General features: G+C 57.7%; 2 protein-coding genes across 7 annotated transcripts; both read left to right on the top strand.

Annotated features, from left to right (window-relative positions):
• The first annotated feature begins 55 nt into the window (after positions 1 to 55).
• GRK6 (G protein-coupled receptor kinase 6) lies at positions 56 to 14,590 on the top strand. 3 transcript variants are annotated; one of them, XM_019710993.3, is made up of 16 exons: positions 56 to 272; positions 3,905 to 4,000; positions 4,978 to 5,090; positions 5,213 to 5,290; positions 5,601 to 5,701; positions 6,030 to 6,122; positions 6,225 to 6,288; positions 6,430 to 6,570; positions 6,866 to 7,056; positions 7,847 to 7,884; positions 7,977 to 8,066; positions 8,977 to 9,185; positions 9,271 to 9,408; positions 12,503 to 12,640; positions 12,722 to 12,856; positions 13,507 to 14,590. In XM_019710993.3, the coding sequence occupies exons 1-16, from the start codon at positions 221 to 223 to the stop codon at positions 13,558 to 13,560; spliced, it is 1,731 nt and encodes a 576-aa protein (XP_019566552.1). In that variant the 5' UTR covers positions 56 to 220; the 3' UTR covers positions 13,561 to 14,590. The 3 variants fall into 3 exon arrangements, with proteins under 3 accessions (XP_019566552.1, XP_019566553.1, XP_088654708.1); XM_019710994.3 differs by having other exon boundaries at positions 13,049 to 14,590; XM_088798582.1 differs by lacking the exon at positions 56 to 272 and having other exon boundaries at positions 13,505 to 14,590.
• A 2,546-nt stretch (positions 14,591 to 17,136) lies between these two features.
• Positions 17,137 to 26,734, top strand: PRR7 (proline rich 7, synaptic). Of its 4 annotated transcripts, none has more exons than XM_088798583.1 (4): positions 17,137 to 17,651; positions 24,543 to 24,721; positions 25,295 to 25,957; positions 26,176 to 26,734. In XM_088798583.1, exons 3-4 carry the CDS (start codon positions 25,537 to 25,539, stop codon positions 26,571 to 26,573), a joined length of 819 nt encoding a protein of 272 aa, XP_088654709.1. In that variant the 5' UTR covers positions 17,137 to 17,651; positions 24,543 to 24,721; positions 25,295 to 25,536; the 3' UTR covers positions 26,574 to 26,734. The 4 variants fall into 4 exon arrangements, with proteins under 4 accessions (XP_088654709.1, XP_074169506.1, XP_019566554.1 ...); XM_074313405.2 differs by lacking the exon at positions 24,543 to 24,721 and adding an exon at positions 21,041 to 21,207; XM_019710995.3 differs by lacking the exon at positions 24,543 to 24,721.
• The last annotated feature ends 145 nt before the right edge of the window (positions 26,735 to 26,879 follow it).

Genomic DNA, 26,879 nt, shown 5'->3' with positions numbered 1-26,879 from the left:
CGAGTAAAGTAAACAGAGGGTGGGGCGGGGCGGGGTGGGCCGGCGGCCGGGTGGCCTCGGGGAGGGGGCGGAGAGTGCGAGGCGGGCGGCGGCGGCCGGGGAGGCCGGAGAGGCCGCGGCGCGGTCACTGCGAGCCGAGCGGAGCCGCGCCGATCGCCATCCGGCACCGGCTCCCGCGTGCGATCCTGGCCGGCGGCGCGGCCCGGCGGCGCCGCAGCCCATGGAGCTCGAGAACATCGTAGCAAACACGGTGCTTCTCAAGGCCCGGGAAGGTGAGGCGGCCGGGCGGGCGGCGGGGTGCAAAGAACGCGGGCACGCGGCCTCCGAGCTCGGCGGCGCGCCCCAGCCGCCGGATCCCCTAGGGCAGCGTGCTCAGCGCCCCGCACCCCACTCAGACACTAGCCCTTCCGGTACGGCGTCCTCCTCCGCACCTGCCCCTGGTAGCCGGGGCCCAGGAAGGGGCGGGGGTCAGGCCACCGCCCTCGCGGCGGGGGAAGGATGAGAGGGTGAGGAAAGGAGAGAGGAGAGGAAGGAAGGGGCGTGGGTGGGCCCTGAGACCCTCTCTGAGGCCTGTCGCAGGTGAGGGGTGAGAAGATGCCCCTGGAAGGGGCAACTTAACCCCACGTGCCGAGGCCCAGACCCCGGCGCACAGCCTGGAACGCCACAAAGTTGGTGCAGGCTAAAGGTTTGGAGAATGAATGAACGGCCACCCGACTTGGGGAAAATGTTGGACACATATGCTACCAACATGACCTCCGCTTGCTGGGTGCCTCATGACGCTGGAGACCATGGAATAGGTCACGATTTTTGCCCTCAAGAAGCCCAGGGTCTAGTGGGGTAAAGGGACACAGAAATAAGTGGGAGCCAGCTTTGAAGGAAGAGAGCATGCTGGGCTGGGAGGACTGTAAGTACAAGGCTTGGCAGAGGGAGCCCGACTGGTGAACGGAGTGTGTGCTGAGCTCCTCATGGTTCCCTCCCCAGATCTTAGCAGACATCTGCTCTAGAGGGTCCTGGGCGACACAGAAGGACCAGAACTGGTCCTCACTGCCTTGTGGTTAGCCTGCCCCTCACCTGGTATTGTCCACCATAGTAATTTAATCACCAAACATTCGCTATATGCTGTGTCCTGTCCAGGGTGCTGGCGAGCAGCAGTGAACAAGACCCTTTTTGGAACTCTAGGGCAGGAGGTCATGACAGTTTTTCCACTCTTTGCTGGGCTTGCAGGCTCAAAGAGTCATCTGCTTTACCTTCTTGCCCCGTTTTACAGATTGGAAACAGGCTCAGACCAGGGACTAGTCCCCAGGTCACATAGCAAGACTGTGGTTGACCCAGGCCTAGGACACAGGATGCCCTCCACACCATCTGTAGGAAGCCCAGAGGAGCCCCCAGCTAGCACAGCATCTGATACCCTCTGGCTGCCCAGAGCATGTTGACCCCAGGGAAGTGCTGTCTGGGAATGGGCATGGCAGGCTGGGTCCTTAGTACCCTTCCTTATCTCCTGTCCCTTATCGAGTCCGGGACTAGGCCTTCCTCTCAGCCTCTGGGGGCATCTGCCCATTCTGTTCTGCCTCGTCATCCAGCCAGCCAGGGAGGTGGGGTGAGGAGAGCCTGGCCAGGCCTCCTTCCTAGGGCTGTAGCCAGTTCAGGCCTCAGGCTGCTGAGAGCACTGCCTTGCCTGGCCAGAGACTAGACATCTTCAGACAGGCTTCCTCAGGCCATGAGTGAGGCGTAGGAGGGTATGGCCAGACCGGGGACCGGTGCCTCCACTGGAGAACCCTCACCTCACCTGGCCCTGGCCTTCCCAACTGTGTGGCTTTAGATAAGTCTTTTCTCTCTGAACTTCAGTAACCTTTTTGTGGACAGGATATGAAAACTAAAGGAAATCCCAATTGTCACTGAGTCCTGAACTGTGGCCCATGGACTGGCTGCATCAGAATCCCGTAATGAACTGGCTGACAGTTTGGCACTGGGTCTTTGCCAGCTTCCCAACTGATCTGAGGTCCTAAGTGGTTTGAGAACCCTTAGTGTATGTATTGAGTTGGCACCTAATGGATTCCTTAGCATACTTCGGGTGGGAAAGGAGCTTGGGTTGTGGTCCCAGGGCACTGGGCTCGAATCCTGCCTCTGGCACCTCCAGGTTTTGTGATCTTGGACAAATTGATTTATTTCAGAGCCTCATGAAATTGGGCCAGGTCTGGTAGAGCTGCTGTGAGGATGAAGTGGGACTGCCCTGGGGTGTGAACCCTCACTTACTTGTTCCTTTCCCAGATGCCCAGAGGCACAGCAAGGGGACCAGGCTAGGGTGGGGAGGAGCCCCACTGACTGGTGGCAGTTCCAGGACAGGATATTTGCATGTGACTCTGCTGCTGCCTTAATGTGGCTGGAAGGAGGGGGAGGAGGAAGTAACTGATGGGGGAGGCAGGCGGATGGAGCATTGGGTGAGGGACCTGCGGGGGTGGGGAGGAGTTCCCCTTGTGGGGAGGCCTTGCCGGGGTTGGAGATGCGGGTCTGTTGCTCACTCACAGTGGAGCAATGACTGTGGGGTATGCTGGGTACAGGCTGCAGGAGGGCTGCTCGCAGGTTTCCCAACGGGTACCCTGCAATACTTCCTCCTCCGGGCAGCTTAGGTAGGGGAACCTATTGAGGGACCCATCCCTGCTTCCTCCCTAGAAGGCAGCCCATGTTTCAGCCAGGCCAGATGGAAACTAGGCTGGGTAAACCATAGGGGAAACTGAGGCCAGGCAAGGGAAAGCTTGAGGTTGCCATTGAGTTGTTGGAGCTGGCGGCCTACCACTTGCCAGAGCCCTACTGGGTGCTAGACACAGACTCTCCTAATCACCTTCACAATGCCTCTGGAGGTGGTTTTGGACCCAAACTACACATGGAGAAGTTAAGGTTCAGAGAGGGCAAGTGATGAGCCTAAACTATGAGTTGGAGATTCCAGTCAAGGTCTATGACTCCAAGATTCAGGCCCCTCTGTCATCCTCAACCTCGTGGCCCATGGACCACATCTGTCTAACTCTCTCAGTGATGTGTTTTATTTATTTGACTGCAGTGGTATTTTTTTTAAATAGGAACCGATATTTCGTGTAACAGTCCGGATTCCCAGCTGCTTTTGAAAACTCAGGAGAGCTGGCCACACTGAGCCAGCATTCCCACCTAGCAGCAACCAAGCAGCAGCTGGACTTGTGCTTCAGTTGCCCGTTAGAAGGGGCATGCCTGGTCCAGTTCACCGTACGCCCTACCACTCCTTCTTGTCTCCCATCTGGTCCACAGTCACCATACCTGTCTGGCTCTGTAGGCATCTGAGCTGCTACCCTGCTCTCAGCAGCTATAGGTGGGGGGTCAGCTAGGTAAAATGAGGCAGGTTTCGGGGCCAGGGAAGGCCTTGTGTGCGGGGGTGTGGATCCTGAGTGCCAGCCCTCGTGCCATCACCTTGTTTGAGTCTCTGACAGCTCTGACACAGGGCCCGGTGACCCAGGCTGCTCTCTGGCTCTGGCAGCTCTCAGGCATATCCCATACGTCCAAGAATCTCTTCTGGGTCTTGACTTACACAGGTCCCGCCACTGTCATATCCTTATCTACTTTCTTCACCTGGAAAACGCTACCTGGCAGGAAGCAGCTGAGGCTGCTGAGGCTGCCCAGAAACCCCACCGTCCTCCAGCCGCCTGGCCTCACTGCCTACCTCTGGGCTCTTCCAGCCCAGTAGCCCCTAGCAGGAGGGCCCAGGGGACCACAAGTGTCCTAGAAGTCAGTGAGGGCATGTTGGAGCACGTGAAAGAAAGGCCCAAGGTGCCTCCTAGAGTGGGCTGTGCTGAGGCCGGTCCCTGTAGGCCTCTGGACGGTACTGAGGATGGAAGGGAGGCACCAAGGCGGCTGACTCAGCGCCTGTTTGCTCCCACAGGTGGTGGCGGGAATCGCAAAGGCAAAAGCAAGAAATGGCGGCAGATGCTGCAGTTCCCGCACATCAGCCAGTGTGAAGAGCTGCGGCTCAGCCTCGGTGAGGCCTGGGTGGAGACCAGCGGGTGCTGAGGCCAGGGAGCCTCCCCTGAGACCTCACCCTGGCGCAAAAGGGCAGGGTTGGGGGATCTGGGGAGCAGGAAGATGGAGGCTGCACCACCCAGCCTAGTTTCAGTTCCTGGGCTTGGGATGGGTGGAGGGTAGAGAGCAAACAGGACAGCAGGGGGTGGTTGGGGTAGGTGTGGGGACTTAGGCAGGGTCAGATTTGGGGCAGTCTGAGAGAAGCAGAGGAAGGAAGGGCCAGGCCTAGGGGGAGCTGGGCTTCGGACAGGGTGCAGTGAGGGCTGGAGCAAGCCCACAGATTGACTGCATTGGGAGCCCCAGACATGTGTTCAGCCCCACCCAGTCCAGTCTAGGGAGCCCAGCAAAGCCTTGAGATGAAGTGCCCAAGACCCCAGTTCCTGCTCATTTGGGCTATGGTCCCAGGTCTGAGCAGCACTGGAGGTTGCTCAGGCCCCTTTGATAGCCTGCACATGGGCAAGGACTATATTGTGACGGCTTCCACTGCCTGGGAAGGAGGCCTAACCTCTAGTTCACCGGAAGCCACAGCTTCCTCCGTACTTTCGCCAGGCAGGCGGCAGGTGTGGGCTCAGCCTGGGCCTGGCCGGAACCTCACAGACCACACCCAACCCCAACACTGTGACGAATGCAAGTGTTATGACCCAGGAGACAGTGCGGGGAGATGAGGGCCCCAGCTCTGGAGCCACACTCCTGACTGTGTGACCTTGGACTAATCGCTTAGCCTCTCTGGGCCTCAGAGTCCCAAGCTATGATGTAGTAGAGGTGGGCAGTAGTGCCCACTTCAGGGTTGTGGTGAAGGCTCTAAAGGAGATAATGGGTGCCGTACTGCAGGGCTGAAAGCTGTCGTTGGGGCCCAGGCCCTGGCGGTGTAGACAGCAATACCCTGCCAGCAGGCTTCGGGTCCGAGAACCCAACAGCTCCCATCTCTGCCTGCAGAGCGTGACTATTACAGTCTTTGCGAGCGGCAGCCCATCGGGCACCTGCTGTTCCGAGAGTTCTGCACTACGAGGCCTGAGCTGACCCGCTGCACTGCCTTCCTGGATGGGGTGGTGAGTGCAGCCCAGCCCTGATTTCCAACGTGGGCAGAGGTTCCAGACCCCGTGTGCTCCACCTAGCATTCCAGAACTGTCACATCCCCCAGACCCAAGCCTCTCCACCTTCCACCCTATAGGCTGAGTATGAAGTGACCCCTGATGAGAAGCGGAAGGCATGTGGGCAACGGCTAATGCAGAATTTTCTGAGCCCCACGGTGAGTGAGCAGTGATGGTGGGATGACGGCAGTGGGCAGAGCTCAGTGATGGGGAGAAGAGTGACCACTGCCTGGGCAGAGATGCCCCGGAGTTGCTCCAGGCTCACCAGGCAGCACTGCGGGCACAGAGCCCAGGAGGGTGGGCTGGACAGCCTGCCAGTGGCTCTGCCTCAAGGGTCGCAGCAGGAACTGAGTTTAGCAACAGGGCAGGCTAGCATACCACGGGCCTGCAGCTGCCCCCAGCATGTGCCCTAGAAGTAGCAGCTGGCCAATGGGGCCCTGCACTGACCTGTCTGTGGCCTATCCCCAGGGTCCTGACCTCATCCCTGAGATCCCCCGGCAACTGGTGACTGACTGTGCCCGGCAGCTGGAGCAGGGGCCCTGCAAAGACCTCTTCCAGGAGCTTACCCGGTAAGCCTCTCCTTCCCACAGGCCTAGAATTGTGTCCCGAGAAGGGGGCTTCTGTGGGCCTGGAAGGCTGTGAACAGCTCAGCTGCTGGTGAGGGGATTCAGTCTCTCTTCCTGACTTTGACCCTGCTGTGTGACCTTGGGCAGGTTGCCTCCCCTCTCTGTAACATCCTCAGCTTCAGCATGGGTGTGTCTCCATCCTAGGTGGGTTAGCAGGAGGGTTGGCAGAGGAAGCTGTCTTTCGGGCTGAGTGTGCACTTAGCAGGGCCTGGCCCATCAAGCCGAGAACCTGGGGTGTTGGGCTGACTGGCAGGCTGGGCCTTCTCAACAGGCAGACCCACGAGTACCTGAGCGTGGCCCCTTTTGCTGACTACCTCGACAGCATCTACTTCAACCGTTTCCTGCAGTGGAAGTGGCTGGAAAGGTGAGCTCCTTGAAGGCTGGGACAGGGCAGGCCAGGTTGTTGGGGCTGTCATGGGCCCTGGGCCCCTGCTCAGCCATTTGCTCCCCAACCTCTTGCCCACAGGCAGCCAGTGACCAAAAACACCTTCAGGCAGTACCGAGTCCTGGGCAAAGGTGGCTTTGGGGAGGTGAGTGGCCAGCCCAGAGATCCCTGCAGAGTGAGGGGGTGGGGTAGGTCCTGGACCAGCCCTTTATATCCCCCTCTGAGTCCCTGTAACCCCAACAAGGTCACAGCTGGTTCCCATTTACCCCATCTACCCTGGCTATAGGTGTGTGCCTGCCAGGTGCGGGCAACAGGCAAGATGTACGCCTGCAAAAAGCTGGAGAAGAAGCGAATCAAGAAGCGGAAAGGGGAGGCCATGGCGCTCAATGAGAAGCAAATCCTGGAGAAAGTGAACAGTAGGTTTGTAGTAAGTACAGACAGGAGACCCCGCCCTACCCCTGGCCATGAGCTTGCCCTCCCCGTTCACCAGGCTGAGGTCTGCCCCCAGCCGGCCCCCTCTAGGCATTGGCTCCCACTCTTGAAGATGCTTGGGAAGGGCAGGTTTGGGATGTTGACACCAGGATTGGGGAGCAAGCTAGTCCCCCCAGGAGTGGCACCGAGAAGGATTTTTTGGGTGGCTGGCACCAGCCCCACCACCAGGTAGCCTGTGGCGCCTGCCTGAGGGCTCGGGTTCCCCCCCCCCCCCCCCCCCCCGGCCACAGGTGAGCTTGGCCTATGCCTATGAGACCAAGGACGCACTGTGCCTGGTGCTGACACTGATGAACGGAGGTGACCTCAAGTTCCACATCTACCACATGGGCCAGGCTGGCTTCCCCGAGGCGCGGGCCGTCTTCTACACCGCGGAGATCTGCTGCGGCCTGGAGGACCTGCACCGGGAACGCATCGTGTACAGGTGGGGGCTTGGCCTCCCCACCAGGGGCTGCAGCTGGAAGGATGGTGGAACGATGTGGGTGTGCCAGGGCAGTCATGCAGCCACAAACCCGTGCTGAGCCCTGCGAGGCACCGGCTTGGGGGCTCCATACTCGCTCACGCTAGGCGAACTTGCGAGGCTCAGAACCCAGGCTCTGGGGCCCAGCTGACACGGGTGTGAATCCCGGCATTGTCACACCCCAATCCCTGTTCCCAACACCATTTCCTTTCCTGGGAAGTAGAGGCTATATAATTCCTGCCTGGCAGGTTATCATAGGGACTGAATGGGATAATGCAGTTAAGTACACTGGAGCCTGGCACTCAGGGCTCAGCAGAGAGAGCTCTGCCTGTTACTGTTATTGGTATGATTTCATTTGAGCTTTGCAACAGCCCCAGGAGGGGACGGATGAACAGCCCCATTTGACAGAAAAAGTAGAGTCAGCCAAAGGGTGGAGGTATGGGGTGGGGGGAGCCCTTCGACACCAGGGGTGAGCCAAGGCTACTGGTGATATCTGGGTAGCTTCCCTGGGTGGGAGCTGCCTTCCATTTGCCTAGCAAGTCCCAGGAGTCCTGGCTCCATTGATCCATCTTCTGCTCCCTCGAGCCGGGGCTGCTGCCAGAGAAGGACACGGCTATCTGTTGCCCTGGCAGCAAGTAGCTCCTACACCTTGTTCCACATCCCGTCCCAGGAGGCGAGTGAGCTGGGAGGGGTGGGCCCTGTCTGGCTGCCTTGCAAACTGAGCAGCATCTGACTTTGCCTTTCTCTTCCACAGGGACCTGAAGCCAGAGAATATCCTACTGGATGATCATGGTGCGTGATTTGCCACAGCTGGGGTAGAGTGGAGTAGGGTGGGGTATGGCCCTCCTGCTTAATGGGTCCTCCGCTTCTCCACCCACATTCAGGTCACATCCGCATCTCTGACTTGGGGCTGGCTGTGCACGTGCCCGAGGGCCAGACCATCAAAGGCCGTGTGGGCACCGTGGGCTACATGGGTGAGTCCCTTCACTGTCCTGGGCCTGGCCCCACCACTTCTGTTTGGGAGTCTTCTGTGTCTCGAGGAATAGAGCTAATGTCCTTCTGTTATAGATCAGGAGCTCAAAACTCAGCCGGGGCCCCGTGCATGTGTGAACCCACATCATTCAGTCACTGCATACTTACTGAGCTATTGGCTGGGTCTGCAGGTGGCTACCTGTGAAGGACGAGAAGGGACTCCATCCTGTCTGTGGCCCTAGGCTTCCACTCCCCTGACCTGCCCATCTGGGGAGGGGCCAAGATGAGGCCCCGAGTTTCCCTCAGGGACCACATGACACAGTAGACAGAGTCCCAAGGATGCCCCGTGCCCCTTGCTTGTGTGTCTTTGGGCCAGACCCCCCATACCCCCAGATTCCCTTTCCCTGACCATGAAGCAGTCACCATCCCTGTGGCCAGGGTCGCCTCGAAGATGAAAAGAGGCAGTACAGACAAACCCCGCTCAAGACCTGCCCTGGCTGGCAGTGTAGGCCCCTAGCAAATGACTTTCCGCCTTTCCTCTCTCGGAGACTAAATCCACAGGTTGTACACTGGTAGCCACACAGGCCTCATTTGGCCTATGTTTGTGTTTCAGTCAAACTGTTTTTAACACAGTTGGAATTGGTTGCCAACATTAAATAAACCAGACAGCTTCACATTAAAAATATGGATTTCTGACTTCTGCAAAATGAGAAGATTGGCCCCCCAAGGGGCCGCATCAGCTCCCTTTGATGGGGCGTGTGCTTTTTCTACTCACCACAGTCCCTACCAGGCCACTGACAGTGCCTGCCTGGCTGGTGAATGTCTGAGCTGATCCCTCGCTTTGATGTGCTCTGGGCATTCCTGAGGCACCCCTAACTCCTTTTACCCCTGACACCTATACCATCCTCCCAGCTCCGGAGGTGGTGAAGAATGAACGGTACACGTTCAGCCCAGACTGGTGGGCACTAGGCTGCCTTCTATATGAGATGATCGCAGGCCAGTCGCCCTTCCAGCAGAGGAAAAAGAAGATCAAGAGGGAGGAGGTGGAGCGGCTGGTGAAAGAGGTGGCCGAGGAGTACTGCGATCGCTTCTCCCCACAGGCCCGCTCGCTCTGTTCCCAGGTACGGCAGCCAGCGGGAGGCCCGGCCAGGGCCAGGGCGGGGGCACCTCTCCTGAGGCCACCCTGATCGCCCCTCCCCGCTACAGCTTCTCTGCAAGGACCCTGCTGAGCGACTGGGGTGTTGTGGGGGCGGTGCCCGTGAGGTGAAGGAGCACCCTCTCTTTAAGAAGCTGAACTTCAAGCGTCTGGGCGCGGGCATGCTGGAGCCACCATTCAAGCCTGATGTGAGTGCCACCCACTTCTGCCAAAGGCAGGGCCAACCTGGGGTAGGGGCTGGGGATTCTTGGAGCTCAGGATACCTTCAGTGCAAATGTCGGAAAACCCAACTCAAGTGGCTTAGTCAACAAGACAGATAATTCCCTGGGCTCATGAAAGTGAAAAGCCTCGGGAGAGGTCTGGCTTTGGCATACCACATCCGGGGCTCCAGCATGTAGGAATTGTCTCTCTCTTCCCCTCCCTCCTCCCTGTACTGGTCAATGTGCAGTCTTCACCAGCAGGCAGCTCTCCTCAGGGTGTGACAGCGGTGGACCCAGCAGCTCGGGCCCACATCCTACCAGCTTAGCCATTCCAGTAGACCATGCTTCTTGCCCAATAATTTCAAAAGAAATCCTGAAGGCAGGCGGGGGGGGGGGGGGGGGGGGGGAGTGAGGCCTCAGGCTGATGCTCATGGCCTCTGATTGCTCAGAGGCCCCTCAGTGTTCACACCTGGATCAGAACACCCACCTGAACCACTGCCAGTGGGGGAGACCAGTTCCTCAAAGGAAAGCCAAGATGCCGCTGACAGTAGGAGGAAGGGCTGTTGGGTTGGCAGAACATCAGCTGCCCGCTACACCTGGCAGCACTGATTTCCCTTCTGTGGGCAGAGTACTCCCCCTTGTAGATTCTTACCCATTTACTGAGCATCTCTGTGGGTCAGGCATCCTGCAGGCAAGAATATCCTTGAGTCATCAGATTCCAGATGGCAAAAACTCAATTTACTGGTTTATTTGGTTAAGATAGTTCCAGAGTAGGGCCGACATCAGGGTGTCACACTATGTTGCCAGGACTCCATCTCTTGGCTCTGCTTCACCCTGTTGACTCCTCCCACTGAATTCAGGCTTCTCTGTGTAAAGTCACAGGGAAGGTTCTGATTGGTCAAGATTAGATCATGTGCTTCCTCCCCTTCTATGTGTAAGATGACTGGGTCTTGTGATTGACAGTTCACTAGGAACACTGGGGAGGCAGGAAGGTGATGGGCAGACCAGGTTGATGGCTGTCAACCACATATGTGATTGTTTATTCATTCAACAAATATCTGAGTACCTAGATGTGCCAGACCTCAGAGATAATGATGTCACTAGGACCTAGTCCTGCCTTCATGTGCTAGTGGGAAGACACACCAAAATAAACCAATAAGTGAAAAAAAAATTAGGTAATGTGAAGTGCAGGAGTGCAGGCTAAGAAGATTAGGAATGGTGGGGAGGTTGGGTATATTTTTAGACAGGATGGTCTCTGAGGAGCTGATGGTTAAGCAGAAGCCTAAAATATAGGAAGGAGAGAACCCTGCCAAGATTCAGAGTATGAGCATTCCAAGGAGAAGCAACAGCCAACCAGTGAGGTCCTGGGGCAGGGACCAGTCTCAAGATGATACAGTAATGAGGGGCCGGTGTGACAGACATCTCTTCTAAGTGTGATGGGGGCCTTTGGGGAATATTGAGCAGGAATGTGAGGTGTGGGGAGTGGATGAGTGGAAATGGGGGACCCGTTAGGGAGCTGCCACCTCTGAAGGATTGTGTCATGTAGGCCTCACTGGCATCCCATGGTGTGGGCATTGGCTGTGGGCGATGGAGCCTGATACCAGCAGCCTACCTTGGGGCAATGCCTACCTCGGGGCTGGCACTGCCACTCCTGTTTCCCATGCACATATCTCATTTAACCTTGAAACCATCCCACTGCTTCATCTTTCATTCGAAGAGAGAAAATCAGTGCCTTGGACTCTAACTTTTTAGAAGCAGCAGGTGAAAAGCAATATAGTTTTTAACAGCTTTATTGGGATTTAAGTCACATCATACAATTTATTCATTTTATGTATATCCTTAAATAAATGGTTTTTAGCGTATTCAGAATTGTGCAACCCTCACCACAATCAATTTTATCACCCCCCTCCTTCCCCCACAAAAAAACGACCCATTGGCAGTCATTCCCCATTTCCCCTTCCCCTGGTAACCACTAATCTACTTTCTGTCACTATATATTTGTCTATTCTGGACATTTCAGATAAATGGAATCATGCACTATATGGTCCTTTTGTGTCTGGCCTTCTTTCACTTTGCATAATGTTTTCAAGGTTCATCAGTATTGTAAATATCAGTTCCTTTTTCTAACTGAATAGTATTCCAGTGTATGACTGCCACGTTTTGTCTGTCTGTCTTCACCAGTTGATGGACATGGGCGTTGTTTCCTCTTTGGGGCTGTTATGAATAATGCTGCTATGAATGCAGATACAAGTTTTTGTGGGGACCTATGTTTTCATTTCTCTGGTGTACACCTTGGAGTGGAGCTGCTGGCTCATATGATGATGCTATGTTTAATCTTTGGGGAACTGCCAGACTTTTCCAAAGCAGCTACATGTTTTCCCGAAAATCAGACCTAGCAGGACAATCAGCTCTAATGCATCTTTTGGAGCAAAAATTAATACAAGACCCAGTCTTATATAATATAAGGGGCATGTGCTCCTTATTATAATAAAATAAGACCGAGTCTTATATTAATTTTTAATCCAAAAGACTCACTAGAGCTGATTGCCCGGCTAGGTCTTATTTTTGGGGAAACACGGTACACCATGTTCTATGGTGATGTTTTAATTGACATCCTTAATAGTAGGATTTTGAAAACAAAGTGGCCTGGAGTGAGATGGGCTCCCAGCCTGCTGGGAGTGTGGCAGGGCTGTTCTAACCTCTGGTTGGTTGTGAAGTGTGAGGGGACGGAGCAAGCTGTTGGACATCCCAGGACCGAGGGTGCCCTGCCGGAAGGGCCTGCTGGGGTTCAGCCTGCGCTCACCTTGCCAGCTGCACACCCTACAGACGTGTGCAGATGGAGGGCACGCCTGTTAATTGTTCCACCAGGCACTGTGGGGATGGCTGGCTGTGGCAGGTCAGTGAAGGACAATGATCCCTAGTTTACAAAGGGGACATGGCCTCAGAGAGAAGGGATTGTCATGCTCAGGAAGTGCACGGGCGCCAGTTTTCTACTCCAAACCGGAGAACTGCAAGGGCAGAACAACCAGGTGAAGGCTGGAGCAATTCTAAAGGCTAGGCTGTCCTGTGTTTGTCCCCCCAGCCCCAGGCCATTTACTGCAAGGATGTCTTGGACATTGAACAGTTTTCCACGGTTAAGGGTGTGGAGCTGGAGCCCACCGACCAGGACTTCTACCAGAAGTTTGCCACGGGCAGCGTGTCCATCCCCTGGCAGAACGAGGTGGGTGGGGCCTGCCAAGCTGGTGAGGTGGGCTCCAGCGGGTGGCGCTGGGGGCAGCTCTAACAGCTGCCTGCCCTGCAGATGGTGGAGACTGAGTGCTTCCAGGAGTTGAATGTCTTCGGGCTGGACGGCTCGGTTCCCCCAGACCTGGATTGGAAGGGCCAGCCGCCTGCGGCCCCCAAAAAGGGACTGCTGCAGAGACTCTTCAGTCGCCAGGTAACCCCCAGCAGTGTCCTACCTGGGCCTCCAGCCTGGCTCCAAGGGATGGTGGGTGGGAGGCCGAGCCCGTGCCCGCATGTGCTGTGAATGGGCTTCCTCCAGCCGTGCCAGCGGTGCCCAGGGTCTCTGGCCTCATTCCCGCCTGTCCCCCACCCCTGGCTGGGCTCACGGCCTCTTTTCTCTTTCCAGAGGTGAGCAGTGTGGGCTCCCCGTGGGTTGGCCTAGCTGCCTGGCCTCGGGGAGCCACAGGCAGCCCTTCCATGGCAGAGGCGAGATGTGGGTGAAAGAAGTCCGGTGCCCGCTGCCCATTTTCTCCTCCCCACTGTTTCCATTCCCTGCACCCCAGCACCTTCAAGCTGCTAGCCTTGCTTAGCCATCTGTCTCCCCATGCCCTGCCTCCACCAACCCCAGGGGAGAGGGGCTGGACGGGGCCTTGCCCTGGCAGAGCCTGGGGTCCACCTGGTCCCCCTTATTTCAGCCTGTGGCCAGCAGCCTCTGCACTGATGTCCAATACATGTCTGGCCTGAGCTGCTGCTCCAGGCCCTAGGCAGCTCCTGGCCTGCCCTGGCAGGGCCACCCAGTGATGGCACTGGTGGCTAATGGCACTTGCTCTGCCTCTCTCCCTCCGTGTCTTCCCCACCCTCCAGGATTGCTGTGGGAACTGCAGTGACAGTGATGAAGAGCTCCCCACCCGCCTCTAGCCCCCAGCCTGAGGCTCCCACCGGCGGTTGGCGGTAGCAGCTACTCTGAGTGATGTTGACAGTTTTGCACAGTGGTCCTCCCCATTGTCCACTCCAGGTGTGGCCTGGGGAACACAGCTGGAACTGTCCCCAGGGTCCTCTGCCCTTCAGCCCCTCATCTGGCTGAGTTTGGCAAGGCCTGGGCTGTCCCTGGGACAAAGGTGCGTCCCTTCAGCTCTCATCTATGGGGCTCGGGGTTTTCTGTATTTATGTGTTTGTACGGATGTATATAGCAACTAGAGCATTCTGAAGACCCACGCTGGAGCTGGCAGAGGAGCCACTGCCAAAACTCCAAGGCGCCTCAGGCCCCTGAGCCCCCAGCACTGTGCTCACCACCGCCCACTTCCAAGTGAGACTCGTGCCTGCCCCTGCCGCCCTGGACTCAGGCCACCGCCTCTGGGGCCCAATGCTGCCCCTTCTCAGCACTTGTCAGAGCTGGATCTGGGGCCTCTGCGTCCCCTAGGCCTATGTCAGTGTGACCAGAGATTGGGCTGGCCCTGGGACCCATCAGTCCACTGCCCAGGCTGTCCCGGATGGGTCTGCCTCTGCCTTCCAGCTCCCAGGGTGCCTCGTCCTTCATGCTGGGCCCTGTCCTGAAGACACCTCTTGCAGAAATGCCCCATCCCAGGTGTGTGTGGGGGGGTGTCCCTGGCCAACCCTCAAACATTCCAGACTCCCCCAACAATAGACACTTGTGCCCAGCAATAATCCACCCCTCCCTATGTGCCTGTGGGGTGTGTGTGAGCGTGTGCATGTGTGTGCGAGAGAGAGTGTGTGTGTGAGATAAGGGCAGGCTGAGGTGGTGTGCCTGTTCCCCAGACCCCAGCCCAGCCCTTCGCAGACTGTGATGGCCATCCTAGTCCCAGTGTTGGGACAGTATGGGATTACAGGACCCTGGTTTTTCCATATTTAAAGCCAATTTTGATTACTCATTTTGTCCAATGTAAGCTGCCACGTGTCTCTATGTGAATACAGTCCGAGCACAAACCTGGCCAGCTACCCCTGCCTGCTTCTTTCTTGCTCCTGGTGTCCAGCAGTCTTCCTGCTTCTCTGAACCTGCTGGAAGTGGGAAAGGATTGGAGGTGGGCCTGGTGGGGCTGCCCCTCCAGTAAGGCCCAGGAGCCCCCAGGGCTGCTCTTGGCGGCAGCCTCTCCAGGAAGCCAGACCTTGGTAGCCCTTGGTCTCACCCAGAGGATTCCTCAACTTCCTCAACGGGATGAGTCCTGAGGGAAGAAGCCTGGGATCCACACTGGGGTGTGGGTATCTGGCTCTGCCTGTGCTGGAGAGGCAGGCTTAGCTTGTAGTGTCCCCTCGAAGGCCAAGGGGGGCTGGCCGTCACTTGTGGACTTGGAGCAGCCTGAGGAGTGAGGTGGGAGCTGCTGTTAGGTACACCTGCCTGGTCTCTTACGTGGACCCCTGCTGTGTTTCTGGCCCATGGCCTACATATGCTTTAAAGCCACTCCTCTGCCCTTGAAGCAGGAAATGTGGCTGGGCAAAGGTGAGACGGTGATGATACTGCGGGTTAGGCTGTAGCAGGGGTGGGTGGGGACCAGCCATGTGGGCAACAGGGAGGATCCTCTGAAGATAGCAGTTGAGCCAGGTCTTGAAGGAGACATTCAGCTGGGGCCAGAGAGGGATTGGGGGAGTATTCTATTCCATAGCATTCCACCTACGCTAAGATTTGGGGGTACAACCTGTTGACAAGTCTGTCCCAGATTTCAGAGACCTGTCGCTGCATAATCTCCCAGTGACCCCGGCCCCCGGGATGCCACCATAAGGGTTTGTTCATTTCCTCTGGGCTGTGCTATAGAGTCCACATGAGCTTTGCTGTTAGTTCTGGGTTCAAGTCCCAGCCTGGTCACTTTTCAAGCTGGCTTTGCATAGGCTTTGAGAATACACTGAAGCAGCCAGACACCCTCCATGAGCCTCTAGGTCACTGGCAAGGACTCTTCCCTGCCAGAGGAGTGGGTGCTAGGTGCCAAGCTGACAGCTATCTGAAGGGCAGCCGGAAGGCTCCAGGCACCAACTTAGCAAAGGGCCCTCTTGTGCTGTCCCAACTCTTGATGAGCAGTGGAGTGTGTGCTGCCTCTTCTATTAACTTGAAAAAAACAGTAGAGAGAGGGCCTTGACAAGGTCTTCCAGCTGGTGAGTGGCTGTTGAGGGGTAGAAAGGAAGCCAGCTGAAGATGAAGCTGGATCCTGCCCTTGAGGCATGAGGTTGGGGCCCAAGGTGCATTTGCCTCTCCTCAAGGCTCTGAGGGAAGGGGGTAGTTATTAGGTGTCAGCACTCAGAGGCCAAAGCCCAGCCCTGGGCAGGGGTGAGTGGGTGCCAGGTGGATAGGTAGGACCCTGAGGTATAACCCCTGCAATGGGTCCAGACCTTCCACCAACCCCCTTGGGCTAGGGAGGCATTCCGGAAACTTCTTGACTAGTGTTCAGCTCACCTGAATTTTCACAATGGACTTTGGCAGAGGAAACTCCCAGAATTCACTTCCCAATAAGCTTTTCCTAAGCTCACCTCCTGTCCACCCAGCTCTGAGGTGGGAGCTGGGGATTCAGATGGAGACAAGGCCCCTGCCACCTTGGAGCGCAGTCTGGTACGGAGGCAGACATGGGACCCAATGTGGTCAGCACTGGCAGAGAGAATTCTAGAGCTGCCAAGACTGGGGTTAGGGGCCAACACCAAGCAGGGGAGGCTTCTGGCTATGTAGGTGTCAGAGTTGGTGCCCTCCAGGACACAGGACCAGATGTACCTAGGTGGAGGAGCCAGCGGGATAGTGTAGTGGTTTAGGGTGATTGGAGCCCAAGTCATGAGATGCAGCTATGCAGGGCTTTGAAAGCTGTGTATGGATATGGGGCCTTTGCAAGGCAGAGGAGCCCCTGAAGAGTTTTTAACGTGTTAGGGTGTCTCCCCAGCATGTACGAAAGCATCCCAAGTTTCCTTTGGGGAACGCCTCTCGGTCCATATGGTTTAGATGGGGCTGGGCTTGCACCTGCTGCATGCACACACACACCTAGAGCTGTGACCAAAACTGGCACAGGTCCTGGGTCTTAGACCTCATTCTCATCAGGGCACAACCCCCAAAAGCAAAATGCTATGGCCATGTTTGTGTCTTTGCATCGCTAAGCCTGACTACAAACCCAAGGAGTCTGAATAGCCTACTCACCGTACATCGGGAGCAGGGCACTTGGGTTCATAGGGCCACCATGATGACACCCCTGGGGTGTAATGACTTCCCCAGATGAAACAACCCAGTTAAGATGCTGGTGGACTTCCAGGTTCAGACTCAGCGTAGAGAGTGGGGCCCCCACTAGGCTCACTTCTGTGCCTGGGCATGAGCAAGGTCCATGGAGGCCAGCATTATGGATCCTGCACTTGGTTCTCCTCCTGCTGCTATTTCTAAGTAGGCACGTGGTGATGTACACTTACTGGGGACACTGTGGGAGGGGGCCATGAATTCATGAGTTGGAGCCATATTGGGTGTCTGCCTGCTCCACGCCGTGCCTATTGCGTGTGTGCAGTGCCTGTCAGTATGCAGCCGGGGTCTGGACGTGTGAGTGCTTTCCCGGCTGAGCTGTGTGTATGTATGTATGTATGTGTCTCAGGGGTCTGGACTTCAGTTGCTTGACTGAGCATCCCGTGTGCTCCGCCGATTGTGTGTGCCGGGTCCGCCTGCATGTGCCCGGCCCGGACAGCCTGTTGCCAGAAGGTGTGCGGCTTGGCGTGCGCATTCTCTGTGCAAGGCGAGCCCAGCGCTGCAGATGGGTGCGGGTCCTGCGCCTTTGGCTCCCGGGATAGCCTCCTCAGCTGTGAGGGGCGGGGGACGGGGGCCCTGTGCTAGCGGCCGCGCGCGCGCACGCTGGGCTCGGGACGCGCCGTGTACGCGCCCGTGCGCGCGACCCGCGGCTCCAGCCCAACGTTCGGAGCTGCTTTTGCTGCCAGTCAGCTCTCCGGGGCCGCCGCATTCTACTCCCGCCCCGGGATTCTGTCGGCGGGGTCCGCGCCGCTCTCCCGGAGCCAGGAGAACGAGCTCGAGGAGGATGCCTGGGCCCGTGAGTACGGCGGCGGCGGCGGCGAGCGGGCGGGGACGGAGTGCGGGCGGAAGACGGTCCAGTGGCCGGCCCCTCCCCGCGGGGCCGCTCCACTCCCTGGCCCCGGGTCGCCGCCCCGGACCCCCGCCCCGACCAGCCCCTCCCCCAGCCCACACCAGAGGGAGGAAGGGAGAGGGAGGGCGCCAGTGAGCGAGGGAGCCGGAGCGGGGCGCGAGCAGCCACCGGTTCGCTTGGAAACGGTTGCCACAGCAACGGGGTTGCGCTCCCCGGCAACGCGGCTGCAGGGCGGCGACGCCCCCTCCTACCCCTCCTACCCTTCCCCCATCCTGCGCGGGGTCGCATTCCCGGGTCGCAGAGGGAGAGGGGATACGAAGGCTCCCCCTCTCGGGGTGGAGGGAATTTCGCCCTTCTGGCAGGTCTGGGTGTGCCTGCCTCCACAGACCGTCGAGGGTGGGGGTGGGGGGCGAGCGCCCCATGGGCACGATCTGGCTCCCACGTGGCTGCAGTCGTCGCAGCAGAGCTCCTGGGGTGGCTGCAAATGTGGGGGTGCCCTAGCCTGCCGCGGCAGGAGGAAGCATGGAGGCTGGGTCCGGGGTCTGTGCCCCGCCATCCCCACCGCCGCTACCACCACCCGCCTGCGAAATGGCGCGACCCGAGTTGGGTGCCCAGAGGTATGTTCCTTACCAGGGAAGAGGAAAGAAGCTCACGTCCCTCCTCCTCATGGCCGGGGCATGTGCCAAATGTGGCTTGGGCCGGTGGTGGGTCTCTGCTCAGCGTTCCCAGCCACCGTTCTCCAGGGAGGGGTGGGAGCAGCGTGGGCAGGGGCAGAGGAAAGAACATTGCTGACCCCGGGGAGGGAAGCTGAAGCCCGGGCCAGATGGGAGCGCTCCGACCCGTTGTCTGGATCACAAGTGTCCCTTTCTTGTCTGAGCACAAAGCCCAGACTGTGCTGGGTGGCATGCAGGTTGGCCAGCAGGCAGGCCAGCATTGCATGGAGATGCCCTGATCTCCAGGGGAGTTCCTCTGGGAGGAGAATGGCCGCTGAGTCAGAGGAAATGACCTTTGGCTTCCCTCCCAACCTCCCCTCAGTGGGCAGCATGCTGGGGAGAGAAATGGCCCTCTGGCCAGCTCTCCCTAGCTTGACTCAGCAGATGCCAGACCCTACTGACCAACCGACCGGATGCCTTGACCACAACCACCTTTGGCTTTCCTTTCCCGTCCAGGGAGCTATCCCGGCCACCAGAGGTGACCATTACCCCAGGCATTTGAGGCCTTGGTATGGATGCCCATAGATGGGTGGTGCCCTAAGTCAGGCTCCAGTCTCCCTCCCACAGGCAGCAATGCTTTTGGGATTATTTACAGGCCCCTTTCATTTCCTTCCTGCTCTGTGTGAAACCTGTGGTAAGGGCTCTGCATCTATTATCTCCTAATCCTTACAACAGTTGTGCAAGGTAAGTTTATCATCCCACTGTAGAGGTGAAGGCTTCAAGGCTCAGGAAGGTAGTGACTTGCCCAAGGTCACACAACCAGGTCCAGTACAGGGTTGTCTGCTGGCACAGCCCCGCTACCTACTACACATCTCTTATGAGCCAGGCAGGAAAGATCTGTAGAGCCTACTAGAGGAGCATTCTTAATCTTCTTTCACATTCCCATTGAGCAAATGCTGTCTTTCTCACCTTGGTACACCTTTCCTTTCTCCAGAAATATCAGCCACATTCTTGCTCCTCAGATGCTCTATAGGACTGTGCTGTTGCCGGGCTGGCTCCCTCCCTTCCTCCCTCCATTTTCTCTCTCTGGGGAAGACCAAGCGGTGAGGGCTGCCTCATCCCCAGGGAAACTGCCGCCCCCCCCACAACACACACACACACACACACACACACACACACATACATCCTAATCCTTTGTGGGCTCTGTGGCCTGATCAGCTTGCAGCCTGGCTGTGGAAGAAGGAATTTAGCAAAGATGGCTCATGTAGTGCTCAGTCTAGCTCAGGGGCTGGAAACCCGAATGCCTCCAGGGCCCAGGGGGCAATGGAATGAGTGAGGTGGTCTGGGGAGCTACTCAGCTGCAGTTTGTGTCACCATGTGAGAATGTGGACTTGGTATGACCAAATTGTCCTATTTTCAAGATGAGCCAGAAATCCAGACTTTGATGTATAATCTGGTTTTTCAATGTTGGCAGCTAATCAGAATATTTTTTAAAAAATTGCTTGTGGGCCAACAGAACACAGCCATAAACCATGTCCAGCCTGAGAGTCATGAGGCTGAGACCTGTGGTCCACGGTGAAGTGACTGCACTTTTTGCCAGACCACCCTCGGGCATGTGTAGATGTAGCGCCAAAGGCTTGTTCCCCATTTTTGAGCCTTTTGAGGCGGCAGGATGCTGGCATTGGGTTGTTGTGTGTAGCCGTGTATGCTGGTCTAGAATTCTTTTCACCTCCCTCATCAGTTTTGTACCTCCCTTGTGCTGCCACGCAGGTCTCATCATCCCTGTCTTACGTGTGAGGGCTCTGCGTCTCAGGCATGAGGATAGCGGGGATGGGGTCACACAGCCCAGGCAGGGCAGAAGCGGAATTTGAACCCAGGGCTCCCCCTTCAGTGCTCTGCGTGTTAAACCAGGCTACCCACAGAAGAGGGGATCTCATCCCCCTTCCTCCCACCCCTGAGGTGCGGCCAGCTCCCTCAGGGACAGAACTGAGTGCAGTAGATACTAACCCAAGTAAAGCGTCTGTGCCCACAAGCTGCTGGGGCCCCAGTCTCTGTTGTCCTGTTTGCAGTTCTCCAAGCCTTGGGTTCCTAGCCCGGTGCCAGGGTTGGCTCAGAGATGCTATCTACAAGTGAGGGTGCCAAGCCAGTACCTTGGCCTAGCTGGAAAGGAGGTTCTGGCCAGCTCCACATCTGGCTGACTGTGGCAGCTGGGACAATTCCCGTCATCTCTCTCTGGCTTCAGTTCATCTGTCTTGGTGTGGGAGGAGTGTAAAAATGTCACCAGTGCCTCCCTGAAATGACCTTCCTGCCAGGACAGCGGACTTTGCCATCACCTGGGCTTCACAACCACCTGGCTATGTGGGCCTCAGCCGGCCCTGGCTCCTTGTCTGTAGAAGGGAGGTGGCAGTAGCTACCTCTGGCTGTCACTGAGATAACAAATGTAAAGAGGCTAGCATCAGGCCTGGTGTGCACAGGGCAGTGTGGCAGCCACCTTATTCCACCCCACTCTCCTCCCTCCATCCTCTGTCCCTGCTCTGAGTCCCTGTTCCTTCATCTGACTAGCAGCTTTGGCCTCACATCCAGGGAACCTCATGACCCAGAGCCCCAGATGCCTGGGCTTCCCTCCGCCCACCCAGCGCCCTGGCATGCGTCTCCATGTAGTCTTTCCTTTTATTCACTTAGATGTATGGTCCTCAGCTCGCTTATAAACCACCCTGCAAGGGCCAAGAGCTGGGTGACGGCTTCTCTCTGTGACATTTTGATGAATGGCCAACATTTCCCAGGAATGAATTGGATGCAGACCCAGCTCTTGATGTGTTCCTTGTCCCTACGGCTAAAAGACCAAACAGGTAACTGGACACCTCCAGTCACTCCTTCAAGTGGTTTTTGAGCTACTGTGTGCCAGGTGATCGAGACACATGCAGCCTCTGGTGGTGGACACAGGCTACTGCAGAGCACTGAGATCGCTGGGCTTCTCAGCCAGCCCCGGGGGAAGGCGGGCTGGCTGGGGGCTGACTTGTCCAGGGAAGTGGCAAATGAGGCCATGAGGCATAGTGGTGAGCCCTGGGGCCAGAGCAGTGGGGCTGTGTGGTAAGCTGCTGAGGAAGAAAAAGCAGAACACTAGGCAGCGCAGGGTGGGGCACAGGGTGCTGAGAGGTGAGGCTCAAGAGGTCTTCGTGGGAACCCCTTTCTGAGGCTGTGATCTAGGTCAGTGGTTCTCAACTTGTTCCCTGCACCAGCAACACTAGCGCCTGCTGGGAATTTGTTAGAAATGCAAACTCTCCGGCCCACCCCCGACCTATGACACTGGGAGTGGAGTCCAGCACTCTCTCTTAAGCTCCACATGGCTCTGAGGCTCACGCCAGTTTGAGAGGCACTCATCTAACCATGTTAAAGAGCTGGGCTGTCTCCTGAGGCAGTGGGAAATGGCTGGAGGGTGCAGGCCAGAGAAGGCCTGGGGGGATGGGCAATGTGGACAGAGTGGGTGAGCTGGGCAGGAGCACAGTACGGAAGTAGAGAGAGAAGTGGCAGCATGGTCATAGGGGCCTAGTTGAGATGCTGGTGGCCTGGCCAGGGCAGTGGTAGGGAGACCAAAGGAAGTGGACAGATGAAGGTGCCCTGCAAGGAGCACTTGGTGGATGAAATGACTGGGGGGCCCTTTGCTGAGATATACGACCCAGTAGCAGATCTGTGGGTTCTGAGGTTGGGGTGCTAGGGTTCTTCATGCAGAAGGGTAGTGTGGTAGGTGCCTGCAGGGTTGCACGAGGCCCAAGAATGAGAGATCTGGGTGACCTTGGGTGTCACTTAATCTCTTTGAGCCAAGTGTTCTCATCTGTCAAATGGGAAGTGAAATGCTAACCCAGTTCACTGGATGATTGCGAGAACGATGTGTCCAGCCCTTGGGTGGGGAGCGCCTTGGGGACACCTTTGCAGCCCCACTTCAGACGCCTCCATCATCAGCTAATATTTGTTGAGCATGTCCAAGCCCTTTGCATAGATTATCTCAGCCTTCACCATGTTCACTGAGGAGACTGAGGGGACATGGAGTTTAAGAAACTCACTCCCCCAGCCTTGTTTTCATCCCCCTGATGTGCTCCCAGTGAGCATGTGACCTCAGAAAACCATACAAAGCAATAGGCACAGAAACTCTACAAATAAATCAAGACAGAATTCTTAAAAATATTTAAATAACTGGCAAGAAGGTAAGAAAAAAAGACAACAAATCATAAAATGGCAGGCTTAAAGAGGAGCCCATCAGAAGACACCACTTAGCACAGCCAGAGTTGGACAAGGAGCAGGTATTTGCTATGAATAGTCTGGAGGGGCCGGGGAAGGTGAGTGGCTGTGAGCGAGAGGCGACAGCAGGGTCTGCAGGAAGGGCTCCCAGACACGGGCAAGAGCATGACAGAGGCCCAAGGGGCAAAGGGTCAGCTGAGTAGCTTGGCCTGGTCAGGAAGCACATTTAGAAAGTTCTGAACAAATGTCCTGACAATGATGGACTGAGCACCCACTGTGGGTTAGATAGATGGATGGAGTGACTCCCTTGGGCCAGATACTGCGCAGGAAGCAGGCCTCAGACAGGGTCCTGCCCACTCAAACTGGGCGTTGGTGCTCAGTTTGAGACTTCCTCTCTTGGACACATAGTGTGGCCTCGTCTGTAAAATGCAGCAGTGGTTCCTGCCTCCTGGCTAAGGGACCATAGTGGCACCCAGAGGGTCTTGGGTGTGGCCTGCCCCCGTCTGCCCTAATGCCCAGCCAGCTGAGCTGGGCTCCTCAGGGCATGGTCCCTGTCCTTTGTTCCTGGTTAACCTTGGAGTTGCTATCCCATCTCTCCTCCACCCTGTAGCCTTTTTCCACTCTTAAGCTGAGGGTTGGTGGCCAGAAGGGCTGGGCCTTGGTGGGAATGAATAGGAAGGCACGTTTTGGCTACAACCTGGCCATTCTGCTCAGTGTCCACATGGCTGCCAAGTCCTCATGTACCAGTGCTCATGTGCACTGGGCTTTTCCTATATAGCTCAGTCGTCATGTAGGGTAAGGTGTTTTGACACGGACTGGATTCAGACTCAGGCTAAATCTTTGCTCCTCCCCTTGTTAGCTGTGTGACCTGGGGCAAGTTCATTTCCCTCTTTGAGCTGGTCTCATATATCCAGTGGACCGCCAGTGAGAAGGCGGTGTTGGAGATCACACAAGATGCTGCATGGAAAAGGCCTAAAACCAGGCCTGACACTCAGTAGACAGTCCATTTCTAATTCAGCTAAACTCCATTACCTCCAGCGCCAGAAGTGCCTTTTCTGACCCAGAACTGTTCCTGCTCTGCAGGCCAATGGGCCCCCTAGTTAGTGCCAGCTTCCTCAGAGCATTCCTGAAAATTCCTGTGGGCTCAGGAAAAGGAGAACAACAGATTTAATTAATTCCCAGTAACTGGCAGCATCGTGTTTTTATCTGGGCTGCGTCACCATGGCAGCCTCATGGCAAGGTTGTCGAGGGGGCGGGTGGAGCTATTGTTCCTGCCATTGTCTGTTCTGGAACGCAGTCCCAGGAGAAAGGGACTGGCACGGGCACCAAGTGGCACATGGCACAAGGCAGCCGTGGAGTCAGACAGGAGCCATCTGGGGTAGCCTGTGGCCTGGCTTCCCCCCAGCTTACTGCCAGAGCAGTCTGAGATGGCTTGATGTGGAGTCCTCAGCTTGGGGCTCAGGCCCACCATGGCCCCCAGACCTGAATGTGTGTGTGCCTTGGACATGCTGAGGATAGGGACATCCATGGGACTCCTGGAAGAGACCCACAAAGCTCAAGCAGCAGCACTCTTCCACCCTAGACTAGGGTTTTGTGGCAAGGCTTGGGTTCAAATTACAGCACTGCCACCTGCCATCTACATAGCTAATTGCTTCCCCCCTTCCTTACCTGTAAAATAGGAATAATTCCAGGTACCCCAAAGAGTTATATGTGAAAGCCCCTGGGTATAAAGCCCGTGGGTATAAGGCTCATTTCTGTTCTCCGGGGGTGGTGAATAGTCGCCTGCCACGTGTCACCGGCAGTCAGGGTTCCCTCCTACATACCTCTTAGGATGCAAGTTTCCCCTCTAAACCCTGCTGTGGAAAGGAGATGGAAGGAGAGGTGCCCATCTGGAGTGATGTGGGACCAGGTGGTACCAAAGATGAGCTACTTTTCCTTTCCTCTGCAGAAAGGGAAAGAAATTGAAGGGAAGTGACCTGACATTCTGGAGTTAGAAGTGCAGGGCGAAAGGGGCTGCGCAAGAGTAGGAGGCAACCGAACTGGGATCCGGCAAGCGGAGGGGCCTAGAGAAAAGGAAGAGAGGGAATGGCCCACGCCTGGCAGGCGGGTATTCGGACGCATACAAAGGCAGGTGGCATGCAGTAGCAACCGGAACCACCCGCCCGAGCCCCTCTGCAAGAGCGGTGACGGCTGAGAGGCCACGGTGTGGGCTGGGATATTCCATGTTTTGGGCAGCCAGGGGTGGGAGCAGGTACAAGACATAGAGCGCCAGGGGCTGCCAGACACATGCACAGGGCTGAAGCTGGGGGCCGGTGGCTGCTTGTGGGAGCACTAGGAGGTGGGCCACCCTTTCCCCGCCACCAGGAAACGGCGCCCAAACTCCTCTTCAGCGCTCTGCCCGCGGGCCTCTGAAACCCTCTCCAGGCCGGAGTACCCTGTACCCCGGGGATGTGGCCTTCGCGCGCCCCCTGCTGGCCCGCCTGGAGTCCCCTCGGCTCAGCTGTGGCGGCTGGATCTCAGATCTGGGAAAACCTTACCCGGGAAACCTCGAGGCGTGACGTCATCATCGGTGACGTCACCGGGCCCCCAGGGAGTGCCGGGGTTCCGGCAGAGGCTTCCCCGGGACTGCGCAGGGCACCCACGCGGGCAGGGCAGTCGTCAGGGGCTGCAGCGCGCCTTCACCCTGTGTCTGTCCCACAGGTCCCGCGCGGCCCCGGGTGAGGCGCGCCCGCGCGCCCGCCGGCGCCATGGGAAGGAGCAGGCGCCAAGGCTGCTGCCCCCCGCCGGCGCGCGCACGACTTGAGCCCCGCCGCAGGCAGCCCCGGCCCGCGGGTCCCCAAGTGACACTGGCGGCGCCTGGGAGCGTGGCGCGGGCCCGGGGCCACGTTGAGGAGCCCAGTGTCCAGTGAAGCAGCCGAGGACCCGCCGCCCGCGCCGCCACCATGGTTATGTCCCAGGGCACCTACACGTTTCTCACGTGCTTCGCCGGTTTCTGGCTCATCTGGGGGCTCATTGTTCTACTCTGCTGCTTCTGCAGCTTCCTGCGCCGCCGCCTCAAACGGCGCCAGGAGGAACGACTGCGTGAGCAGAACCTGCGCGCCCTCGAGCTGGAGCCCCTCGAGCTCGAGGGCAGCCTAGCTGGGAGCCCCCCGGGCCTGGCGCCGCCGCCGCCGCCGCCACCACCGCACCGCGGCCGCGTCGAAGCGCCGGTGCACGCGCACCCGCACGTGCACGTGCACCCTCTGCTGCACCACGGGCCCGCGCAGCTGCACGCGCACCCGCACGCACACCATCACGCGCTGCCGCACCCGCCACCGCCGCACCTCTCGGTGCCGCCGCGTCCCTGGAGCTACCCGCGCCAAGGTAAGTAGTGACCTCCGCCAGGGGCGACCCGAGCCACCGAACTGGGCCGAGTCTCGGCCGCGGGAGGGCTCACGGCTGATCCGCCCGGTTTCCCCCGTACAGCCTCCCCCAGAACCTAGGAGGAAGGAGTGGGGGCTGGGGTTGGCGCCTGGCCAAGACTTGTGGGGGAGGCTGGGGATTGGTGGTCTCACGTCCTCGGACCGCTTCCCACTCTGCAGCGGAATCGGACATGTCCAAGCCACCATGCTACGAAGAGGCGGTGCTAATGGCCGAGCCGCCGCCGCCCTACAGCGAGGTGCTCACGGACACGCGCGGCCTCTACCGCAAGATCGTCACGCCCTTTCTGAGCCGCCGCGACAGCTCGGAGAAGCAGGAGCAGCCGCCGCCCAGTTACAAGCCGCTCTTCCTAGACCGAGGCTACACGTCGGCGCTGCATCTGCCCAGCGCCCCGCGGCCTGCGCCACCCTGCCCTGCACTCTGCCTGCAGGCGGACCGCGGCCGCCGGGTCTTCCCCAGCTGGACCGACTCGGAGCTCAGCAGCCGCGAGCCGCTGGAGCACGGAGCTTGGCGCCTGCCGGTCTCCATCCCCTTGTTCGGGAGGACTACAGCCGTATAGAAGGGCGCCTGGCGTCCCGGGCCCCACCCGCGGACTCCTGGACTGACTGCGGGCTTTTTAAATGCTTCCCTTGGACTCCGGGGGATGGGGGGGCGGGAGGGAGGGATTTCTTACCCCGTTTGTTACATTTTGAGGATAATAAAGGTGTGTGTGATCTGGTTTGGTACAAGCGGAGAGGTCACCCACTGCTTGTGCCCAAGGTTCAGGTGGCCAGATGGGTCTATGCAGGACCAAACCTGAATGCGCTTTTCGGTTGCAAAGTGGCCAGAGGGTGTACAACTAAACCTGAAGTCAGCCTGCTTCAAA

This window comes from Rhinolophus sinicus, chromosome 5, assembly GCF_057876585.1.
Source record: "Rhinolophus sinicus isolate RSI-liver-muscle chromosome 5, RSI-T2T, whole genome shotgun sequence".
NCBI classification, from domain to species: domain Eukaryota; kingdom Metazoa; phylum Chordata; class Mammalia; order Chiroptera; family Rhinolophidae; genus Rhinolophus; species Rhinolophus sinicus.
Note: the sequence above shows the minus strand (reverse complement) of the source record. Positions and strands in the feature narration are given on the sequence as shown.

What these genes read in the sequence shown, in the direction of transcription:
- PRR7 (XM_019710995.3), top strand. Translation starts at nt 25,537, where the DNA reads ATGGTTATGTCCCAGGGCACCTACACGTTTCTCACGTGCTTCGCCGGT. An exon ending in CTGGAGCTACCCGCGCCAAG is followed by an intron (nt 25,958 to 26,175) that starts GTAAGTAGTGAC and finishes CCCACTCTGCAG; the next exon opens with CGGAATCGGACATGTCCAAG.
- GRK6 (XM_019710993.3), top strand. Translation starts at nt 221, where the DNA reads ATGGAGCTCGAGAACATCGTAGCAAACACGGTGCTTCTCAAGGCCCGG. An exon ending in CCATCCCCTGGCAGAACGAG is followed by an intron (nt 12,641 to 12,721) that starts GTGGGTGGGGCC and finishes CCTGCCCTGCAG; the next exon opens with ATGGTGGAGACTGAGTGCTT. An exon ending in AGAGACTCTTCAGTCGCCAG is followed by an intron (nt 12,857 to 13,506) that starts GTAACCCCCAGC and finishes CCCACCCTCCAG; the next exon opens with GATTGCTGTGGGAACTGCAG.